This window comes from Carettochelys insculpta, chromosome 2 (assembly GCF_033958435.1).
Source record: "Carettochelys insculpta isolate YL-2023 chromosome 2, ASM3395843v1, whole genome shotgun sequence".
Taxonomy (NCBI): Eukaryota; Metazoa; Chordata; order Testudines; family Carettochelyidae; genus Carettochelys; species Carettochelys insculpta.
The window spans coordinates 33,596,814-33,620,328 of NC_134138.1; the positions used below are offsets into that span (position 1 = coordinate 33,596,814).

The window sequence follows — 23,515 nt, forward strand, 5'->3', positions numbered from 1 at the left end:
AATAGGGACAAGCCAGGTGCGGATCTCCAGAAAGGTCTCCTTCTTCATCCAGAGAGTCTGCAGCCAGCATGCATTGTCCCACTAACCCATGACTACCTTGTTCCACCAGTCGGTGCTGGTGGCATTGGTCCACATGTACAGAATGGCCTGGGAGGGGCCCAGCAGGCATGGTGTTGGGTTGGGACCCACGGGCTTGGGTCTTCTTTGCCACAGGAGGCCAAGGAGGGTGGCCAGGAGAATGGCCAGCAGCCAGGTTAGGGCAATCCTGCAGGTCTGCAGCTGCTGGGGGTCCACAACTGCTGGTTGGGGAAGTCAAGACCAGGGACAGGCTCAGCCTTGATGTGAACAGCATGGCAGGCGTCAGCAGCTTTTGCAGGGAGGGAGTGTTGGGGAAGGGCCCTTTAATGTGCCACATGGCCGGTGGCCCTGGAAGAACTCTCTGGCTGTGTAACCCTGGACATGGCATTTTTTGCCCCATTCTTCCAGAAGACCATCCATGCATGTGTAGACATACTTTTCTGAAAGATGTGGCACCTCTTCTAGACAGAGTTTTACGTGTGGACGCAATCTTCCAGAAGATGATTCTGTGGAAGGTGTCTTCTGGAGTATCCTCTTCCAGAAAATCATGCGTGTGTAGACGTGGCCAGAGGGTGGTGCCAATAGTGGCTGGATGTGTGTCATGTCTGAATATGGTTCCCTTTTGTAGTTTTAAAGGAGATATAAATCAGTGAATATACTCTTGTTCTGATGAGGAATGGTGAATGGGAATGATCAGTTTAACTTCTCTTTGCTATTTATTTCTGTGTGCCTTTATTATTCTTCCTTGACCTAATTATTCCTGAACTGATCTCTTTGTTTGGAAATTGTTTTCTGCGTCTGAATATTTTTCTTATCTGCCTCTGAATCCCCTCTTTGTCCACTTCTTCTGTTGTCAGGTAGGGTGACCAGAACTGAATACAGTATTGCAGGTGAGGGTATGCCATCAGCTTACATAGTGGTGTTAGAACACAATCAACATTGTGTTCTCTCCACTTTCTCATGTATCTTAATATTTTGGGCATGTTTTTAGACTACTGTTCTGCATTGAGCGTGGTATCTACGCCTTTTCTTGGGTGAATGTAGTCGATTGAAAACCAATATATGCACATTGTGGTTCTTTTATATTATTCCTTCAGTGCACATTACCTTGCAGTTTCCAGCACTGAATTTTATTTTCATGATGCTTCCCTCTAACTCAGGCTATATCTGCCTGGCATACTTTAACAGCTGCATAGAGGGTATGTATAACTATAGGGCACAGTGAACAGCAGACTGAGCTCACTCTGAAATCTGTAGCAATATGTCAGTGAAAGGCTCTGCCAAGGGAGAGGCAGCACAGCGAAGATCAGCAGGTCATGGCTTCTGGGGCCTTTCCATGTTGAATCTCTGTTTGTGGAGCCTTTCCCTATCAGGGAGGTAGGAGAGTCTTTCCTTGCTGCAGAAAAAGACTCTCTCAGCAGAGAGCTGCTGGTGCTTTTCAGGAGTACACTGGTATCTTTACTACCCAAGCCGTTCCTTGCCATCTACGCTGCTTTTTATACCCGTGGGGGACGAGAAGGGCAGGGAGTGTATCTATTCTACATGCCACTGAGAGGAGTGTGCAGTGTAGTTGAACTGCCTGGTTTGGGAAGATCATCTGCAGTTTAGTATATTGTTTGTACTTGTGTTGGTCCCAGCCTATTTATGTCAGTTAGGGATTATTAGTTCTTAAGTATAATAATACTGCAAATGAATATGGTTGACTATTTTCTAGCTGATTATTTTTTCAAAAACATCTGACAACTGTTGAATTATTTGCTGATCTTGAGCACAGTATCAGCCTCTCCCAAGATGATTCTGTTGTCTTTCATCCCGAAGCACTTCATTAAGACTGTGCTACACTACAGTGATCTTTCAAAAGAAGATCTTCTGGAAGATCTGTTCAGGAAGATCTTCTTTTGAAAGAGTGCGTCCATCCGCAAGAAAGTGGATTGAAAGATCAATCAGCTCTTTTCCATAGAGAGCATCCACACAGCCCACGCTCTTTCAAAAGGCTGGGCCAGGGATCGAAAAATATGGCGCCATGAGTACTGCTTTTCGAAAAAGGGGCCCATCAAGCTTCTACTTTATTTTTTTTTTTTTTGAGAGGGAAGTTTCAAAAGGAGGCACTCTTCCTGATCCAGGAGCAGAAGAGGGCTTCCAGAAAAAGAGCCACATTCTTTTAATGTCGGAGTAAAAGAGCGCATTTTGTGTGTGGACTCTTTGGCTGTGTCTACACGTGCCCCAAACTTCGGTTTACTAATGAAGTGCTGAAATGCATATTCAGCGCTTCATTAGCATGCGGGCGGCAGCGGCGCTTCAAAATTGACGAACCTTGCCGCCGTGCGGCGCGTCCAGACGGGGCTCCTTTTCGAAAGGACGCCACCTTCTTCGAAGTCCCCTTAAATAAGGGGGACTTATTTAAGGGGACTTCGAAGAAGGTGGCGTCCTTTCGAAAAGGAGCCCCGTCTGGACGCGCCGCGCGGCGGCAAGGCTCGTCAATTTCGAAGCGCCGCTGCCGCCCGCATGCTAATGAAGCGCTGAATATGCATTTCAGCGCTTCATTAGTAAACTTCGAAATGGCCATTTGCATGGCCATTTCGAAGTTTGGGGCACGTGTAGACACAGCCTTTAAATAAGGGGACTTCGAAGAAGGTGGCGTCCTTTCGAAAAGGAGCCCCGTCTGGACGCGCCGCGCGGCAGCAAGGCTCGTCAATTTCGAAGCGCCGCTGCTGCCCGCATGCTAATGAAGCGCTGAATATGCATTTCAGCGCTTCATTAGTAAACTTCGAAATGGCCATTTGCATGGCCATTTCGAAGTTTGGGGCACGTGTAGACACAGCCTTTGTGTGTTCTTTCAAAAAAGGGCCTGATTTTCCAAAAGACCTTGCTAGTGTAGATGCAGCCAAAGTGTATGACCCATACTATAGAATTCTGCTGCCCTGCGGAGACTCTTTTCAAAATTTATGGCAAAAGACATTTAGTACAATGACTAGTGCAAATCCCTTGTTTTGTAAGACTTATCAAAATATCTGATGTTCTCACACACATAACAGTTGAACTTTTACAGAGAGGCTAGTGCCACAATCCATATGTTCAGCAGTGACTGTGGCCGACTGCAATTTGTTTTTAATATGTCAATTAGATTCCATTTTTTGTATTTCTGATTTTTGTAATATGAAATTCAAGAAATTGTCATGGTTGATTCAGTAGGGTGATTTATTTTCCCCTCCCTATACAAGGAAATCCAGTCATTTTGATCAGCACAGAATAAAAACAGGAAATATCATCTTTGTTATCATCCTTGCTAACGTAAATTGATTACCCAGCATCAAATGCAGAATTGCAACAACTTGGAGCAATTCTTCTGTTTAAATTTCTTCAGCAGAACAGGATGCCTGTAATGCTGCTGCTTAAATCCTCTCTGCAAAAAGCTCCAAAACAACCAGGTTATTGCTTGTGGGCTCAGAACTCAGATTATACCCGCTAAAAATACTTCAGTCATAATTCAATCCTTTCAATATTTGTTTTCTTATTTACTGTCTCCACCCATCAGTTCATGAGCGGGTGGGAGGAGAGTGTGGAAAAGAACAAGATAAAAAGCTTTGGGAATCGATCATTAAATTCAGGTTCTGTAATACAAGTAATTTAACTTAAAGTCTATTACCTCTGTTGCTGAATGACAAAATCCTTTTAGAAATGCTTCATTTACTTCCCAATCAAGCTTTTGCTGTGCTGTTTCCTCTTCTGACCAAGGGATATGTTTATCATTACAGAATATGAATTTGCCATTTACAGATCTTATCTTCACTGTGGTTCATAACCTAGGGGTTACTCTGTGAAGGAAAAAAAAGGTCAAATTTCAGTTCATAACTGAACACCATACTTTACCAATCCAGAATTATCTGTAGTAAGCTTTTTGTCATGTCATACAAAATCCTTTTAATGTTATTAATGTGAGAAAATCCTATGTATTTTATTACTCAGTTACAGTGACAATGGTGTTTAAAGGGATTACAACTTTTAAATAAAAACTGAACTATTATTTACATTCATCTGTTCCAGAAAGAACAATTCTTTTTAGATGTATACACAAGCAAAGAAATTACCTCTTATTTGTTACAAGATCAAGTGGCCAATGAAACCAACGTTTCCCTTAACAATCGTTCTTTTTAAGAATTAAGATGATGGTTTGATTTTTGGAAGCGTCGTCAAAAGCAATTTATTTTATTCGTAACATGGCAAACCCCCAACTATTCGTCCATTGCTCCTCTTTTATGGCTACTCTAGTTGATTGATCATTTTATTTTCTACAGCTCTAGTTGCCTTTTTTCTTTTACTACCTACTTCCCCTTCATTTTCAGTCTCTGTCTTTTCTCTCCTTTTCTTCTTCACCCTCTTTTGTGTCCCCTATTCCTTCAAGTTCATCTCACAAATGTTAATTTACATCTATCCTGATTTCAAGGTTGTGAATTGTATTATAGTTGGTCTCCTAATATAGTTTTTCAGGCATCATCAGTATACAACACATATATCCATCTCAGTTTTGTTTTATGATTTAATAGGTTATTGATTTATTGTACTCATATCTGCATATTTGGATGATAATGATATCAGGAGTCTTGTAGGGTATTTTAAGATGAAACCTTTTCAGAGAAACATTTTAATCAGAACCACTCTGCAACAATTTGGAGACAGAATGAAGAGTTACTTTGGGTGACAGAGAGGGAGAAAGAGAGGAAGAGAGAATTAATTAGCCTCTCATTGTACATAATCTCAGGGCATTCAAACCAGATTCTCGTGGCCAACCCAGGGCATAAAAAAGCACCAACAGGTTCTTCCTCAACTCTCACTGAGGTGTTTTTTTGTTCTCACCAGCTGTGGCTGCCAGTTGGAATTTGCAGTGGCTACTTCTTTTTGTGCCATTCTTTTATATATAAATTCTGTACATGGACAGTTAGGCACTTAATTAGCTTGGGGCTTGTTTATACTTACAACACTTTCATGGTACAACTGCACTAGAGCAGCTCTGCAACTATTGTGGTTAGTTGATAGATGCTACCAATGCTGATGGCAGAGCTTCTTCCATCACCATAGGTACCCCACCTCCTTTAAAGACTATCTGTGTCAATGGGAGAAGGCCTCCTATCATAGTTTTATGGATACTGAGAGTTTAGTCAGGATATTTGTGTCATTCAGAGGTGTGGTTTTTCTTCCCCTCTCTCCCGGGCCCAATGGCATATTTGCACCAACACACATTGGTAGTATGAACGGGGCTCAGCTCTTAGGATATTTACAGTGTCCTTTTTTATTACTATTATTTACAGATTATCCTGTTGTTTTGTTTGTTTACCTGGGAGGTTCTCATGTACCATTTTGGTTGTCATGATGGAACTTAAATCCCATTATGAAAAAAATCCCTGTTTTGTGGTGTACTAAGGTTGTGAACAATTGCCATGAATGGGTCATTCTCAACAAGAGCAAAGAGACTTTCATTTGAAAATAGAGTGGTCTCCGTGCCCGGCTTCTGATCATGGCTTGCTTGGCCAGTTTATCTGATTTGTTTTGGTTTTTTTTCAACAAGTGCTCAAGCTGCAACTGCTACTACAGGCTGACAACCCTCAGATAAAAAGAAATCATATACCTATGGGAAAGCCTTGGGAGAGAGTGGAAGAAACTTCCTCAGGCTCACTGGAAGAAGAGACAGAAATCTGCTCCTAGCTTTCAACTTCCAAGGCCCATAATCCTCCCCTTTGAGTCTCAGAATAGCTCAAAATCAAAGACAAATTATTTCTTGTGTGTCCTCTGCATATTCCTGCTTTGGCATTGACTGGTTGTAGCACCATGGTGGACCGCCACGGTCAACCAGCAGTACAGGGACGGCGCTTCCATGGCATTTCCCTGTGCATCAGTAATACCTTGCATAGTCTGCAGCACCTGTCTGACTTGTGAATCCTGGGACAACATGTCCATCTGGTGGAGTTCTGCAAGCAGCAGCAACACAGAGAGTTGCCCGCGTTGTCCCACACACGCACCAGCCAGGCCAAAAGGCCTTCCCCTGGCTCCTGCTTAAAACTTTTCACCAGCTCCTGCAACTCACTTGTCTTAAATGTTCTTCAGACATCGGAGCACAGTTGCCCCCGTTCCAACCTCATCTCCCGAACGGGACGCGCCTGTCTCAGGTCAGTAGGCACAGCCTCCCTGATGACCTCCTCCTCCTCCTCAGACGAGGAAGAGCTCCAAATGTTACCATCCCAGGTCTCAGGGTCCCAAGAGGCTAGTGCAAGGACCGTGCGCACTTGGGCCTTTGACACCAGTGCTTTCCCTACTTTTGTGCGCCGCCAATTCGCAACTCTCGCTGCCAACACCTCACAACGATGGGTTAACTCTTGCATCCTTTCAGACTGCTAGGTAACCACCTTCTGTGCTATTGCCCGTGCATCCGTCAAATCGCGACATTCCTGCTCCTTCCCCGCCAGCGCCTTCTGCAGGCGGAGAAGCTCATCATCCAGGGCCCGGAGGGTGGTTAGGAAAAGCCGTGCTACCTCTCCTACCACCCTTTTCTCCATCCCTGGCTGGCGGCTCAGCCACAGCCGACGCAACGCCCCTTGTACCTGTACCGGCGTCACGCCTGCCACCTCCTGCAACTCCGGCCAGTCTGCCAGGGCTGCCCAACAGGCCACCATCCGCGCCACTGGCCCCCATCGCTCCGTCGAGGGCCATCCTGGTGTGTGCTGCAGGGACAGCGCTGGCTTCCCTGCCTCCCCCGCTTTCGACCAAAAAGGCATCCTACCTGGAGAACCCTGCTCGCTGCGCCAATTGTAGCCAACCAGGCTGGGGTTCCCCAGAGACGAGGCTGCACCCAGAAGGCGAGTGCTATATTTGGTTTATTGAAAGTGCGTGACACCTGTGGCGGGAGCCCCGAAGACGCCGCAGTCACCCGTGGGGGAAAACTCGACGCGTCGGAGCTTCGCTTGGGGAGAGGCTCTGTAACAGGCCTCCTAACACTAGCTGATAAGCTGAGCTCATTAACATAAGATTGCCTAAAATTGCCTATGCATTCCTTATCACTATCTCTAGTGGCCTACTGCCAGTGTAGCCTTGGAGTTTTGGCAGGCGCGGCTTGTTTCGCAGGTGTTGTGAGTTGTTTTGTAGTTTTCACCTTGCACAGACTGGTCTGTTTAGATTCTCCTGAGGATTCACAGGGGGGGTCGATCTGCTCTCATGAGACCATTACAAACTCTTCTCACACCCTACAACAGCACAAAGGGCTTGGGCTCCAGCCCCCTGCCCATCACCCCTGTGGACCCTGCTCCAACCTCCGCAGACTCGGGTCCAACCCCTGCATGTCTCAGCTCAAATCCACCCTCCAGCCCCCCGACCCCGGCAGCCCTAACCCACCCCAGGCTTAATCCCTCAGCACCAACCCACCACCTCAGCTTCCTACTCCCAACTTACCTGAAATTCAGGGTACGTGAGGGTTGTGTTCCACTCTGCCCTTGCGTATGCCGAGGGACTACTGTATTTGGGTTTTAACTCTGGTCTCTTTTAGATAATAAAATAAAGCTTTTTTTGTCCAGAAATTTCAGTAACTACTGACTCTGGAATCTCCTGGCAGTTAATCTCCTAGCTAGATATCCTCACCTATACTAATGAATTAGCTAGTTTTCTCTGACGCAACAGTAGGTATAGAAAAAGCCAGTGTCTGTCTTTTTCGATAGTGGAGATACAGTCCTTTCTTAATCTAAACTTGGAAAACATGCCTAGATGCCCTATTGATGGATGTTTACATTTGTAATTAGTCAAATTAGTTGTATTATTAATCACCCTAATGAAATAGTGTACTCTTCAGATTAGCCTTATTGTTTAAACTCATTGAAACCTTGTCTTAATCTACTTTTAAGGATTTTTTAATGGGTTAATGATGTTTTTGTTATTCATTATACATGAAATTTTCTTCTTCAATGGAAGTTGAAGAATAGCGTTCCAGATAAAACTGAATGAAGAACTGCCCCCTTTCAAAATGAGCAGTATCGTCTAGTATTCTCATTTGAGCCCAGGGCACAGAGTAGCCTACATTCACCTGCTGATCTCCACCACCTGGAAAAATAGGCGTCTATTGGCTCTCATAAGGAACAGTGGGAGGCAGTAGTCATCTGAAAGGTGCATCTTAACTTGAGAAAATCCACTGAGAAAATAAAGAAATAGCCATTTTGAAAGAAGGAACTTCTTTGTGAGTAACTCAGAAAATGACATTATGCATCAGCTGTTACTGAAGGACAGAGTGACCAGGTGTTCGGTTTTTGACTAGAACACCTGGTTGAGAAGGGCTGGACTATTAAAAAGTATGCCTGAGAGTTCTGCAGAGCTGAGGCAGGCTATTCCCTGTCCTGGGGCACTGCTGTGTCCAGAAGGTGCAGCTTCTAGGCAGTGCAACTGCTGGGCATTGGGGCCACAGAGCTCCACATGCTGTCCGTGCTGCCTTGAGCACTGGCTCCACACTCCTCTTGACTGATTCCTGGCCAATGGGAACTGGGGAGTGGTACTAGTGGGTAAGAGTAGTAAGTGGGGCTGGGGCCTCATGGAAGGGGTGGGGCTAGGGTGTTTGCTTTTTACCAATAGAAAGTGACAAACCTACTGAAGGAGCACATGAAAAATAATTGCAAAAATAACCACTAATCCTTAATTTTCTTGTAAAAAATTACCCATTACCATTTTCTTGTAAAAAACTACCCAGTACTCAACCATATTGCGAGGACGGAGTGGGAGACTAGAAGTTTCACCAGCTTGTATGCATACATCTGTAGATGGGAATGTGGGAAAACCTGGTGTTTGTGTTAACACTCACAGGGAATGCTGGGTTCAGAAAGGAGGATGAATTAGCAAAAAGAGAGTTCGTAGATGGGAATTTGGAGGACAGAAAAGTGGAAGAAGTAGGGCCATGCGCTCTGGGGGCATGTCTACACTATCACCCTCCTTCGAAGGAAGGATGGTAAGTAGGGTGTCGGGAATTTACTAATGAAATGCTGCGCTGCATACTCAGCACTTCATTAAGCAAATTGTCCCCCACATCAACTTCAACGTTTTAAACTTCGAAGTTGCCGCGGGGAGGAATTTGCTTAATGAAGTGCTGTGTATGCAGCGCGGCACTTCATTAGTAAACTCCCAACACCCTACTTACCATCCTTGCTTTGAAGGAGGGTGGTAGTGTAGATAAGCCCTGGGTGTTTTGCGCTGCTCTGCAGCTACTGTACAGCTTATTTGGACATTTTGTACTGGCTGCATTCTGCTGTTGCAAGAAAAGTGTGTTAGAATACATTTGACAGTAAAAGTTAAACATAATGAAAAAAATGATTTAAGATTCATCGTATGTAGGTGTTAAATTTGTTACTGGTGTTGCATAGTATAACTATTTTGGGTTTCTTGTTTGGTGTGTAAAATAATGAATGAAGAGAATTTCTGGGCTTTAAAAACAACCAAACACACACAAACAAACAAGCATAATAAAATGGAATTAAAGCTGTGAGTGATGCCAATGATTTAAGGTCAAATACATTATATGAATAATGCAGTTATACCAGAAATAAGCATTATACGCCAAGGAAATTCAGCATTTCAGGTTAAAAGAAACAAAAGAAACAAAAAAATGCCTTTAATAAGATATGTAATTGCACACTTAGTCCACCAATAATCTTAACATTATTTTATAGTGACCCAGGGTGGGTGATCAAGGAGAAGTCTACTGTTCAACTATTATTTCAATCTATTCTGAAAACACACACAATGAAATGTCTTAATCATATGACCACTGAATGGTATCACTAACAGTCACAGTTCGGGTTATTTAGAACCTTAACTACAGATTTTCACAAATTTGATATTTGTATATTTTTCAGATTTTTTTCTTTTAACTTTAACTCTTAATTGCCTGATTTAATATTTGGTTTTGTAGTAATTACAGTGTCACTGTAATGTGCTTTTTCCTAAATTACTGTTATGTACTCGTAACTGTAATTCATCTTAATAGATGTTTTGTCTGGGAATTATTTTCTTTTTACTTTTTATTATTTAGATTGCTCCTATTTTATTCATTTGAATTTATAATGTTTTATTGCACTCCATAATTTTTACTATTTTATTGTGCTTATTACTAGTACAATTAGAAATATGTAGGTATTTTTGTATGCAGATCTCCCAAGTGACTTCCAAGACATTATTTTCATTTAATTTTCTTCTTTAGTAAATTTTTGAAATAAAATAACTAAGGTGCAATTAATAAACAAATAAATAAACCAAAATAGGAGCTTGTTACACATTTTTCATTATTGCCTTGATAACTATTATCAGATTTCATAATTATTGTATATTGTTTACTATATTTTATCAAGATATTTTATAATTTTATGAATGAGAGTGAAGTCTGCAGGTGAAGAAATTCTGTTCATTCACTGTCAGGGATTTATTTTATAGCGTGACTCTAGATAACTATAAATGTTCCTGTTTTGTTAGATACCATTAGCATTCCCATACTTACCATTACTGAAAATATTTATGTTCTCTGTTAAGCTATACCTCAACATTCTGTTTTACCTGCAGCTGAATGTGGAGCCTCTGCTACAAATAATGAAGGAATTTTGCTGTCCCCTAATTATCCACTCAACTATGAAAACAACCATGAATGCATTTATAGCATTCAAGTACAAGCAGGGAAGGGAATCAATATTTCAGCAAGAACATTTCACTTAGCACAAGGAGACGTTCTTAAGGTAGGTTGTCACATTTTTAACGCCTCTGTATGATTTCCAAACACATTATGCTTTCATGCCATCGTGCTGTTCATCTGTTTGTAGTATTACAATCTTATGTGAGTTCATATTAATGTTGCCATTTTAGTTAGATATCTTCTATATAAAATGATTCCATGTGTAGTAAGTCACAAAGAAGGCATCATTTTGCCAAGCCTACTATCTCCCATTCTTTTACATCAGGGTGGGGAATCTCGAGTTTCAGGCCACAATTTGTGAAGGCCAGTTGCTGGTGGGCCACCAGATTGTTTGTTTACCTCATAACCTGTTGGAATGGCTACTCACAACTCACAGTGTCTGTGGTTTACCATTCCCATTTAATGGGAGCTGCGGAAAGTGATGGCCTAAAGTGAATCACTGCAACTCGGAGCTGTGGGGTTCTGTGCTTGTGGACAAGCAGGTAACCAAAATGTCAGGCTTCTTCCCAGCAGCCAACCCTGGGGAACCACCTGTGGTTGGTTTGACAAAGGTTCCTCACCCCTGCTTTGCATGGCCATGCTCTAACTATATAGCTATATTTTTATAGCTATAGAAGCATTCTAAAACTGAGTCATACTTTGCAGTCTTAAATTTGTTTGTACTATGTCCTAATCATTTAAGAGGATCTCAAGATTTCTATGATTCATGTTTTTGAATGAAAATTTTCAGAATCTGAGTTCTTTTTTCTGAAGTAACATTTTCACCTATCAATCCAATGGAGAGGCTTGATTTTATATGCTTCTTGACTAGAATACAAGCAATGCACTTATAAGAAATCTGAAATGGCATGGTATGTAGCACATTCAGCAAAATGTTGAGCACAACTAATTCAAAGTTATATCAGAAAATAATAGGAGTTTCCCAGCACTTTCAATAACTTATCTCAAATACTAAAATTATAATTTGATGCACAGCTATATCACTCCAACAACTACAGCTTATTCAAATGTTGGTTTGGTACTTTTTATGAAAAGACTAACAACATATTTACATTGGTACCTGAATACATTGTTTAAGTGATTTACAATGGTTAATCACAGGCAAATAGACAAACAAAACAACAAAAATAGTCTCAGGCTTTGTGGAAAAGCAAGTGAAGGAACAGAAGTTTGACACTGTGTAGATTTAAGCCCAAGGCCTTTATTATACATAGTTGGCAGAGTGTCACTTTGCTTGTTAGGATCAGTGAAACTGACAAACAGCTGATTACAATGAATTATATAGAATGCCAATGGGCAGAAGGAAGCAAAGGGGCTAGGCTTTCCCCAAGACCCCTGGGCAGATGCTAGTAGCAAGACATACTGTGTGCAAGTAAACCAATCATCTAAAATACTAAGTAAGTGCTCTGCCCATGTCTCAGGTTTACATGGCAATACAAGGGTATTATCGCTCAAGTTTTCTCTTGTGGAAGATAGGTAAAATTTAAATGTCTATTCTTTAGGAATGTCAGGTGGCACTTCTGGTGGGTGTTTTCTGTAGGTGCATTCCTATATGGTCTTGAAAAATGAAGGAACAAATAAGGAACACATATATTGGTACCATTTAAATGCTACCCCATGCCCTCCTTTCTGGGCTGGGATAGTCATTTGTGAAGGGTAGATGCCATAACTCACACTGACATGTTAGACCTTTTCTTGAACTAGGCTGAGACAGATTCATTATCTTTCTTTCTCCTCTAGAAAGCAGACTTTTGGGCGCCTCTCAAATGAGTTATGATGCTATAATTCAAGATAAGTCCCAATTACTGTTTTCACACCCAAGGTTTATGATGAATTCACTCTTGTTTGATTCTGAGTAGCCACAACCAGCCTTTGTCTGTGAATCTGCCATGCCTGGCTCACTTAGAATGAAATGTTTGGGATCTGCTTTGTGTGATTTTATGTTAAAGATTTTTGAACAAAGACTCTGGCCAGAATCTAACAGAATACAGTATCAGGATCTTGGCCCTTCAGCGAAGCAAAAAACAAAACTAAAAATCAAAGTTAACTCCATCAAACCCAACAGAAACAGACTATTTCAGAGGAATATCAAAAATATGGAAATTATATTGCCTATTTTTTGCTTTGCAGCTTACAGAGTAACTCTTTATATTACCTTTAATTATCCTGTTATTTTACGAAATCATATGAAAGTTTTAACTTACCACTACCTTTAAAATTATTTACAAACATTAAATAAAATCAATCCTTGCAACACCCGCATGAAGTGTTTAAGTATTCAGTTTTATGGTATTTTATAAGTAGTTAATTGAGTTAGAGTAAATAACGATTTGTTCAAGACCCTATAGGTATGTGGTGTTAGAGATGAGACATTCTGGTCTGCATTTAGATCACTATCTCAACATCGCTGATAGAAGTAAATACACCATTTTTTATTTTAGGTTTTGTATATTTTTTAGGTTTTATATAGAAACTTATGGGTGCAATTCCTCATGTCTGTATAGGAAGTTAAAACTATCCATCTGTTATCTCTTAAGTGTAAATGAAAACATTCTACGGTAGAAACTCCTGGAGGAGGTTTTTCATAACTCTGATATGCTCATAACCAGTGCTTTTATTGCTGGCACTTGCTGGTACTGAGTACCAGCAGCTCAGCAGCCCCAGCTGCAGGATTGGCTGCAAGGGAGGGGTGAGAGCGAGGCGGGGTGCAGGGTGTGAATGAGCTCCTCTTTTTTTAACAAAAAAAAGCCCTGCTCATAACTCTTAGTTAAAATGGTATGGTTTTTTCAGAAGTAATTTAACACTGACTTCATATAGTTTTGAAGCTTTACCATGCTGAAGGAAATTGTTACTTCCACTTTACTTTTAGTAGATTGTGTTTACCATGGTATTTCATTGTATTTGCTCTTGCAGGGTGGGGAGGTCTGCCACTGTCTGATTGTGTGCTTCTGGTTCCAAAGGAGGTGTGTGGTTGACTAGTCAATTCATAAGTCTGCTTGTAACACTGACATTCTCTTGATACTGAATTTGGAAGCAATGCAACTCTTCTCCCTGCTATATCAGTGCCACTTGTATCTGCACACAGGCAGTTCATACAAGATATGTGCTTGAGTTGTCATGATAAAAATGTGGCTTTCAGTGTTCACCAGCCTTCCTTTTATGTTCCTGTAGAAGATATTAGCTTGGAATATTTTTCTTTACTTTTTAAACTTAATTTTACATTTAATTAGTACAATTCTTTAATCTTCATTTTCAAGGGGAATGAAATGCTTGTTACCTTGAGGAGAAAATGCACTGAAGAATAGCTATAAATATCACTCCCAGAATTTCTCTCTGAGTTAAATAGGGATGAATAATGAATAAATAAAAGTGTCAGCTGGTAATTGGAATTCCTGCACATCAAGTCACCACCTTTGAATTACAGTAATAAGCTATAATTCCTCCTAAATGATTTGACAGGCAGCAACAGCACTATTGTCAATTATGATCAAAGATTAGATGCTTACCTAAATTGGGGGCAGGGCAGAGCTATTATATACCGGAGGGATCTTGAAGAAGGATGATCTCCAAGGGCATAAGAACCAGCCCTGTGGCTGCTCTGAGGCTGGAGCACTCATGTAAGCAATCAAGTGTATCCTCATCATCCTTCTTCCGATCAGCTGTGTGGCAGGCCCCTCCAATAAACTGGTCAGTGATGGATGGGAGATTCTGCAGGAAGGGTATAGAAGTGGGAGCAGGAAGAGGTGAAGATAGGGTAGGGCACACAGAGGAGGGGGATGGGTGGAGGCAGGACAAAGGTGGGGCCTTGTGGAGGGGAGAAAAGTGGGGTCAGGCCTCAAACTGGAGTTATAATTCTTTCCCCAATGACTTTGTCCCCAGAAGGATTGCATTTCATAATTTCTCAGATGTTGTTGGAAAAAGCAAGTTGATATGAGGTGCATGCTGTTCATTCTAGGTATTTGTTGTTAAAGTAGAGTTCTCTTATTTCAAAAATCAAAACACTTCCCTACTCTTTTCTGGAAATAAAGCTGAGGTGTTCTTAGAGCTTAAGATTTCATAAGAAAAGTTTCTGGAACAAACTGAAACATTTAAAAAGCAATGACTCATCAGGCCCAGGTGGTATACATGGAAAAGGCGTGATGGATTTTAAGAATAAAATGACTGAACTGGAATAAAAAAAAGCAAATTTTTGTCTAGCTTCTGCTTGTATTCTCCTTTCTCGCTACTCTTAACTCCTTCTGTTTGTTTGCTGATTTACCAGAAATTACCCAGTCTTTAGCTATCCCTGTTCTAGTTCAGTTGTATTTTGCAGATGATATCAGATGATGATGCATTATTGTATTATTGTAATGCTTTACACAAGTTTTTGTCCAATTGTTGTACTCCATGGTGCCTGTCAGGTATCCCCAGCTCCCTAAATAATCCTCTCAAAATCTTATTAATTTCACTTGCTTTCAGACTGGTTCAACTTGGTTAAGTTAGAGTTTTATTCATATGTCATTGTCATACACAGAAAAATTGTCCAGTGCTTCCTGGAAAACATGTGTCCAAAAAGAAGAACTTTGTCATCTCAAAATTAACAAATGAAACCAAGAATTTGATGGTTCATATATGCACATTTCCTCTTATATGAAGAATATGTGGGGCTTTTACTGTAGCAATTCTGTAAGTTCACCAGGGCTATTTCTACACTTGCTCCCTTCTTCGAAGGGGGCATGATAATCACGGTAACAGGAGATTATTAATAAAGTGCTGCGATGCATATGCAACACTTCATTAGGCAAATTCTCCCCTGCGGCAACTTTGAAGTGTCAAACTTCGAAGTGCTGGCATGCATATAGCCGCAGGCACTTTAAAGTGCCCACACTACTTCTAAGTGCCTTTTCTCCCCAAAATTTTGAGGAGTTAAGGAACTTTGAAGTAGAGCAGGCACTTCAAAATGCCCACAGGTACACAGCAAGCAGGTACATTGAAGTTTGAGACTTCAAAGTTGCCACGGGGGAGAATTTGCCTAATTAAGTGTTACATATGCATCACAGCACTTCATTAGTAATCTCCTGTCACCCTGATTACCATGCCCCCTTCAAAGAAGCACGCAAGTGTAGACATGGCCAAAGAGACTTGAAAACCAATAATCAATAGTTATTGTGCATTAGATTACATTAGTTTATATTGTTTATCTGACTTGGTTGTTTTCTTACAACCCTTTCACATAAAAGGTAGGCTTTTCAAAAGCATTTGACGATTTGTGAATATAAGTATATTCATGAAAATTAACTAATCAGCTAAAGGTGTGAAGTTGAAGCACATACATTAAAGTGTATTTAATATTCATGTGGATATGCTCATTCAGTAGTAAAGTAAAAATAAATCTTTAAATAAATGAAAGTAGTCCCAGTGCCAAAGTTTATATAGTTCAACTGAAGACATGAAGGGTGGAGTCATGATTCAATGCAAATCAATATCAAAACTCCATTAACTTCCTGTGATTTCACTGGAAGTAATGAGTGAGAAAACAAACAATATGTAAGGGGTTGGATAAGGCTTAACATGAGTTACAACACAAAGATCAGTAATCATCTAAAACAGAAAGAAACATTGATGGTTCCCATCAAAGCTTTTGTTTGGTTTAGTTTACTACTTTCTCTGAGAGGGTTAGCCGTGTTAGTCTGTAGCTTCACACATAACAAACAGTCTGTTGCACCTTAAATACTAACACATTGTTAGATCCTGAGCTTCCATGGAGGAGATCCACTTCTTCAGCTCGTCAGATGAGCTGAAGAAAGGGTCATACCCATGAAAGCTCATGGGGCCAAATGTTAGAAAAAAAGCCATCTGTCGAGGAATCTCTTCTTCCTCTTGGAGCAAGCTGTACAGGGCTGTCAACAGAACTCTGCTATTCTGAGAGATCTGCAGTCTGGACATGTGCTCTGGCAATAAAACTTCTCTTGACAGAAGTTTTGTTGACAGAAGCCTGAAGTCTAGACATAGCCTCACAGTATGTAAGTTTATAAGGCTTGTACTAAGCAATCTGTCCCACCAGGTATTTATCTGTGGCCCTCTGACAGCGTTTCCTAGAGCTGTAGAAGAGATTTGTGTAAGCTGGACAGCTTGTCTCTTTTATCAATAGAAAATGGTCCTATGAAAGATACATTGCCTCATCCACATTGAATGAACAGCTTTTTTATTGGGAGGGGAGAGAGCAGTGGCTGTCATAGCAATGAATTCTCTGAAGGAGAGATACCTTAGAAAAGATGTGTTTAACCGAGTATTTTTTTCAGGAAGTGCATGTGTTTAGTCACAATAACAGAGATGAGAAACTTGGAGCACAATGGGATGTGGGGTGTGGAAGTTAAGAGTTAGGTAAGGAGTAAAGGTGTAAAGGGAGTAAAGGGACTTTGAAGTAGCCTGGGCACTTCGAAGAACCTGTGGGTTAGCTGCGACTACACACAAGCTGGCGCTTTGAAGTTTAACACTTCGAAGTTGCTGTGGGGGAGAATTAGTTTAATGAAGTGCTGCATATGCACCACAGCACTTCATTAATAATCTCCCGACACCCTACGTACCATGCTCCCTTCGAAATTGGGAGCTAGTGTAGACCATAGCCTTTTTGAAATAGGGTATGAATTTAAAGTGCAGTAGATCCATGTTGGGAGTTACTCCTTGCAGTTATTTTTCAGTGGCTAATATGGTTAATTTCGTAGTGTGGACAAGCTCTAAGATATGGACATGTAATCTCTCCTCAACTTTTTTCTTTTTTCTTCTTTTTTTTTTCTCCTCCTGTGGTCTGTCATCTCTGTTCCTGATTCTGAATGCTTTCTGGAGTGACAAATGTGTTCAGTCTGTTTTTCAGCATTGGAAACCAGTCTAGCATACCATGCGATCTTTTTTCATGACCAGATAAGTCAGCTCTTGACGAATCCAAGCACTTGGCACTGTCCTTCTCAAGATTAGAGCCTGCTTTGATATACTACTTCAAATTTACCCTACAAAAGCAGATTGAAAGGGAGCCCTTTGTTCCAGGCACTTAGTTCTAGTTTTTCAGAGTTTGCAAGCTGCAAAGAAAAAATATATCTGTGCAAGAACACCTACCATTGAAACCCTTTCCAGTGAAGCAGAAAAAAACAACTGGAGCAGAGTCTCCGCAGTCTAAAGGAATGGCCTATTTGACACACATAAATCGTTACTGCTTCTGCTATGTACAAGGCTTAGCAAGGAGGAGGTGGCATCTATTGTTTTGGAATTGATCTACTTAGGTGAATAATGTGGATTTCCAAGCAGATAACTTGCTTTTCATTGCTTTCCTTTTGTATGTAATTTACTTTCTGCTGTGTTGGATGTAACAGCTCTGGTTAATTGTACAGTATAGATTTTTTGTTAGAAATATAATGCATATGTAACTTTTTCACTATTGTTTCATATAAGTAAATTTTGCAGTTGGTGTTGGCACTTCTTGATTTAATCGTAAAGGAGATTGCATGGAGGCAGATGGATGAAACTAGATTTCCATAGTTAGCTTATGTCAATCCATTTAATGCGTGTCTTTAGTGATTATCAATCTGCTGTTTCCTTCTTTAGAAGTGCAGTGAGGTCTCAGTTGGACCATAATCATCCCAGAGTTCTAAATTTGAGGGGAAATTATTGGGGTTGAGGACATAGAAAAAGAGGCACATGCCATTATTAAGCAATGACACATATTGTTTCACGTTACGCCTTTCCTTTTATACTCAGCAATCTTTATGTCTTTAAATAATGCATTCCCATTTCCACAGGAAAGTACTGATAAGCAGAGCACAGTTGACATTCTTCTTGTAGTTTGAAGATGTGTAATTGTATTAAAAGTCCAGTTCTGAAACAAGGGCTTTTCATTTTTAGCTGATTTCAATATAAATAATTGGTAAACAATTATGCATTGCTCAACATACCCATGACCCTCTACTTAATTAATACTATAGTGCTTATGTGTACTTTATTTACTAATCATCTGAAAGCAGATTCACAGATGGAGCTAAAAGTGAAATTTAGGAAGCAACAAATGAAAATGAAACACATTCTGTTTCATGGAGGATTTTCAGTTTTCAGTAGCTAACTACCTAACTAAATATAATACCTCCCATTTTTCTTCTGAAACAAAAATTTAAGGAAGTCATCACACTTCTCTTTTGCATAATATTTTGATTTTGACAATTGTATTTTCTGATAGCAAATGGTTCTAGCCATTTTTTTTTCTGATCAGCTTTAGTAAAAGTAAACTACGCTCATCCCTCATTAAACGAGTACTTTACTAACGAGTACTCACTTAAACTAGGGACACCTTTACTTACCTGTGTTCACTCTACAACTGAACTCCCCCCTGCTAATAAGAGCCTTACCCCCACCCTGCAGCTCCAACCTGCCACGCAGCCTGACCACCCCCACGCCAGCCCCGCAACCCCAACCTGTGGCAGCCTGCCCCCCGCCTGGCCCTGCAGCAGCTTGACCCCTGCTGCTGGCCCCACTGCCTCAACCTGCGACAGCCTCATCCCCTGTGCGGGCCGGCAGACATGCCCCGCGGCAGCCTGACCCGCCCCCCCCCACTGCCCTCGTGGCAGCCTGACCCCCTCCTGCCTCTGTCGCCTTGAGGCAGCCTGACTTTGCACCTCCACCAGCCCCGTGACAGCCTGACTGCCCCACTGCCCTCCACCGACCTTGCGGCAGCTTGACCCCCCACCCTGCACCGCCATGCAGCAGCCTTACCCCGCACCTAAGCTGGCCCCGTGGCAGCCTGACCCTGCACCTAACCCAGCCCTGTGGCAGCCCGACTGTGCCCCCCCCCCAGCCGCTGCTGGCCCCACAGACTGGCCCCGCGGCAGCCTGACCCCCCGCCTCCCCTCTCCACCAGCCCGGTAGACCTAACCCGCCGCAGCCTGACACCTTCCTCTCTACCCCAGCCTTCAACAGCCTGAACCCTCCACCCACCCCATGGACCCAACCAGCCACCAGGTTTTAACTCTGCCTCCCACTTATAGCCCCAAACTGCCCCTAGCCTTTAACCTCTTCCAACCCCCAACCCAAGTTTCACTTACCTTTCAAAAGCATCACCATCTGCTGCCACTCCTTCATTGAGCTCCAGGAATCAATCAGAGACTTTTACATGTATTTTAAAGAGAATTTAGTGTCCCTCTTATGAGTTTTTGCCTACGAGCACGAAGCTGGGAACCAGTTGTGCCCATAGAGCGAGGGATGAGTGTATGGTGACCTGAAGATCTAAGACCTATGGGGCTATAAAGCCTGCAAAAAGTAATTAATAGTTTAGATACAAAAGGAGGGAGCATGGTGTATGTATGAGCTTGTAGTCCTAACATTGCCAATTGTTTTGTGTAACTAGTGACTGCATATGTTTCAGGGAACATGTGGTACTGAAAGATTAGGAGGAGAGCTGTTCAGGTTAGCTTAACACATAGCCACCACTTTAATTAAACTGTCATTACGTGTCCACATTACACTACTTGTGTCATTGGAGTACATCCACAGTATGAGCTCTTGCATTGGTATAGAGAACAGTGCACAATGGGTACTTATCCCGTTACACAGCTGGCCCCCATCTAATGCAGGTTGTTTGGGAAGGGTTTGCAGTGCCTGAGATGGGCAGTTTCAGTGTCCCATGAGGCAGTTTTCTCCTTGCCATCATTCCATGGACTTCCTAATACGTTTTGCATCACTTTTAACATCTCTAACCTGTACACCTGCCATCTTGGTCAGAAAGCAGGGATCCTAGACTTCTATCCAATACTGCTGTGAGTATTATGAACACAATGCATCTGATCTTGCAGTAATTTATAAGCTGTGAGGCTGATTATGATATCTTGGTGTCTCTTACTATGTGCTGTGGAAAGAAACAATTTAATATTGTGATTAACATTCAAAGAGCAGCTGCGCATGGTGGACCACCAGTTCTGGGCTTGAAAAACAAGCACTGAGTGATGTCATTGTATCATTATAAACGAATGGGATGATGAACAGTGTCTGCAGGCCTTTCAGATGTGCAAAGGGACCTTCCTGAAACTGCTTGTGGAGAATGCCCATTACTCTGTGGTGCAAGGACATCAAAATGAGAATTGCCTTTTTGTAAGAGAAGTGAGTGGCAATCACTGTGAGAAAACTGACAATGTCAGAATGCTACTGATGTGTCTTGAATCAGTCAAGAAATCCACATGAAGTTGGAGGGCTGCAGGTGTGCATGGCCATTAATTTCCTCTTATTATGAAGGTCTGACTTTGAGCAGTGTATGTGAAATATTGGATGGCTTTGCAGAAATCAGATTTCTTAACTGGTGTGATGATTGATGACAAACCTATATCTGTTCCGTCCCAGCCCACCTGATGATGGAGTATATCAGCAGAAACGGCTACTTTTCTGTGGTATTGCAAGCTCTGGTGGATCACCTTTATCATTTCACCAACATTACTTCAGGCTGATCAGGGAGGCGCATGGCATATACATCTTTAATGCATAAGGAGAGCTTCAAGCAGGGACTTTCTTTCCTGTTCAGGGAATTACCAGTGGGCATGTAGAAATGCCAGTAGTGATGCTAGATAACCCAGCCTACCACATGAAGCCATACACTAACCAGTTTAACAGCAGCAAGGAGCATTTCAACAAGAGGCTTAGTAGATGCAGAATGATTGTTGAATCTGCTTCTTGGACTGAGCCATTGATCTATGGACCTCATCTTGTTTGATGCTGTTTGTGAACAACTAAACCAATCCCTGATCATCAGAATTATATGTTCCTTTCAGATCGTATGCTTTTCCTATAGTGCCTGGATATGCTGACTCTGAGAACAATTAAGAGTCTGTACAGTGATCTGACACCTGAACAATATGTCCTGTACTAGAGTTTCCAGATCACTGGGGGGCATGCCACACGACTTCACACTGGCTTTTATAGTGGCTTCACACTGGCTTTATAGTGCTTATACTGACCACCAAGAGAGCACTTTCCATGAGCAAGCTGGTCATAGAAGACTATCTTTGTGTATCATCCATTCTCATAAACATGACCAATTCAGTGAAACTGTTTTTATAGGCATTTCTTCCATGCCCATGACACCACACAGCTTAAGAACCTCTGTATTAAGAAATTTTTCCCACTAATTCACATGGGCAGTCTTCCTCCGACAGCACACATAGAACTGATCAAGTTTCAAAACATGGTGGTGATGTATTGTCTATGCCTCTAAGCAATACAACTGCCTCATACCATACCAAAGGAGCAGTTTAATACTAGGGTCATTCCATAGTCATTTGGTCATTTTTACAAAGGCAGCACAGGCTTTGGCTAATCGAGCAGATATGTAACAATCCATGTTTATGCTAGAGGACAGTACACTTCTGAGATAGCAGAACTTGTCAACAGCCTTAAGGACTGTACCAGCAGCAGCTATCACTGTAGTGCTGGGTTCTTTCCATACAGGCTGAGGCATAACATGTCTTCTCGAGGGTCACTGAGAGTCAAAAATGGTGAGCAGAAGTAACAAAGTGATCAAAATACTCCTTTATATCCTTCACTAAATGAGCCAACAATGCAAAATCATCAGCAAATAGAAGGTCACAGATAGTTGTAGTAAGCATTTTAGTGCAAGTCTGAAGTTTCCGAAGGTTGGAAACACTGCCATCTGTTCAGAGCTGAATAGGTATGCCCACACTACAGTCCTTAAAAGTAACTAGCAACATCATTGAAAAGTAGATGTTGAACAGGAGAGGAGCAAGGACACATCCTTGCTTTGTGTCATTTGATATTTCAAAAGGTGCTGATGTCTCTCCATTGTTAAGGATGTGACCAAGCATGACATCATGAAATGACCGAACAGTGTTGGTAAGGTTTTCAGCACAATTTTCCCAAGTATTTTCCAGAGCCCATGTCTGTTCACCATGTTGGATGCCTTGGTCAAGTTGATGAAAATCACATAGCGGTCCTGATGTTGCTCTCTACATATCTCTTGTATCTGTCTGGCTGTATATATCATGTCAGTGGTGCCTCGACCAGCACAAAATCCCCACTGGCTTTCAGGAATAATGAGCATACATGATCACCTTTTCTCTTGTATATGTGTGAAATTAGGGCATCTTCAAAGTCCTGAGGGACTATCTCCTTCTCCCAAATGGTGATAAATAAATGGGTGAGATGGTACATCAGCTGGCCACCAGCAGCTTTATAAATTTCGGATGGAATTGCATCACTGCCTTGTGCCTTTCCAGATTTCATCTAACAGTTTTAAAATCATGTGTATCTGCCCCATCTTGGAGTTTAGCTGCTTGATATGTCCACTAGCCCTTTTCCATGTGCTATAATCTGACTTATGCCTTCTTCATAGCTTGAATATATGCTGATTTCCTGAAGACATTCTCTTTATCATTGATCTATGCAAGGAGTGCCACATGCATCTTATCAAGAAGAGTTTGGGCATCTATGTGATTGTCATCAAACCAGTCCTTGTGCCTGTGTTTTAGGAAACCAAGGATCTTGACGGCAGTTCTGTAGGTTGTTTCTTTAATGTTAATCCAGTCATTCTCAATAGTGTGGGACAATTCTGGGCCTTCATAGCTGATGACTAAGGAAGAATCAAGACTGTTAAAACAGAGCTTGTGTCTTGGGTATTTCAAGTTTACCTACATCTAGTTTTTCTCAGCATACAGCAGAATGATGACGTTTTGGTGGATCAAGGCGACGACACTGTGTAACAGGGAGCGGTCA

The 23,515-nt window shown here is 41.7% G+C and overlaps 1 protein-coding gene across 3 annotated transcripts in view; it reads left to right on the forward strand.

Annotated features, from left to right (window-relative positions):
- The window catches only part of CSMD3 (CUB and Sushi multiple domains 3), a 1,166,921-nt gene that overhangs the window by 742,860 nt on the left and 400,546 nt on the right, over positions 1 to 23,515 (forward strand). For all 3 annotated transcript variants that reach the window (XM_074985642.1, XM_074985643.1, XM_074985644.1), the window contains one exon: positions 10,654 to 10,823. In XM_074985642.1, coding sequence (XP_074841743.1) covers positions 10,654 to 10,823 — 170 coding nt within the window. The remainder of the gene's footprint in view (positions 1 to 10,653; positions 10,824 to 23,515) is intronic.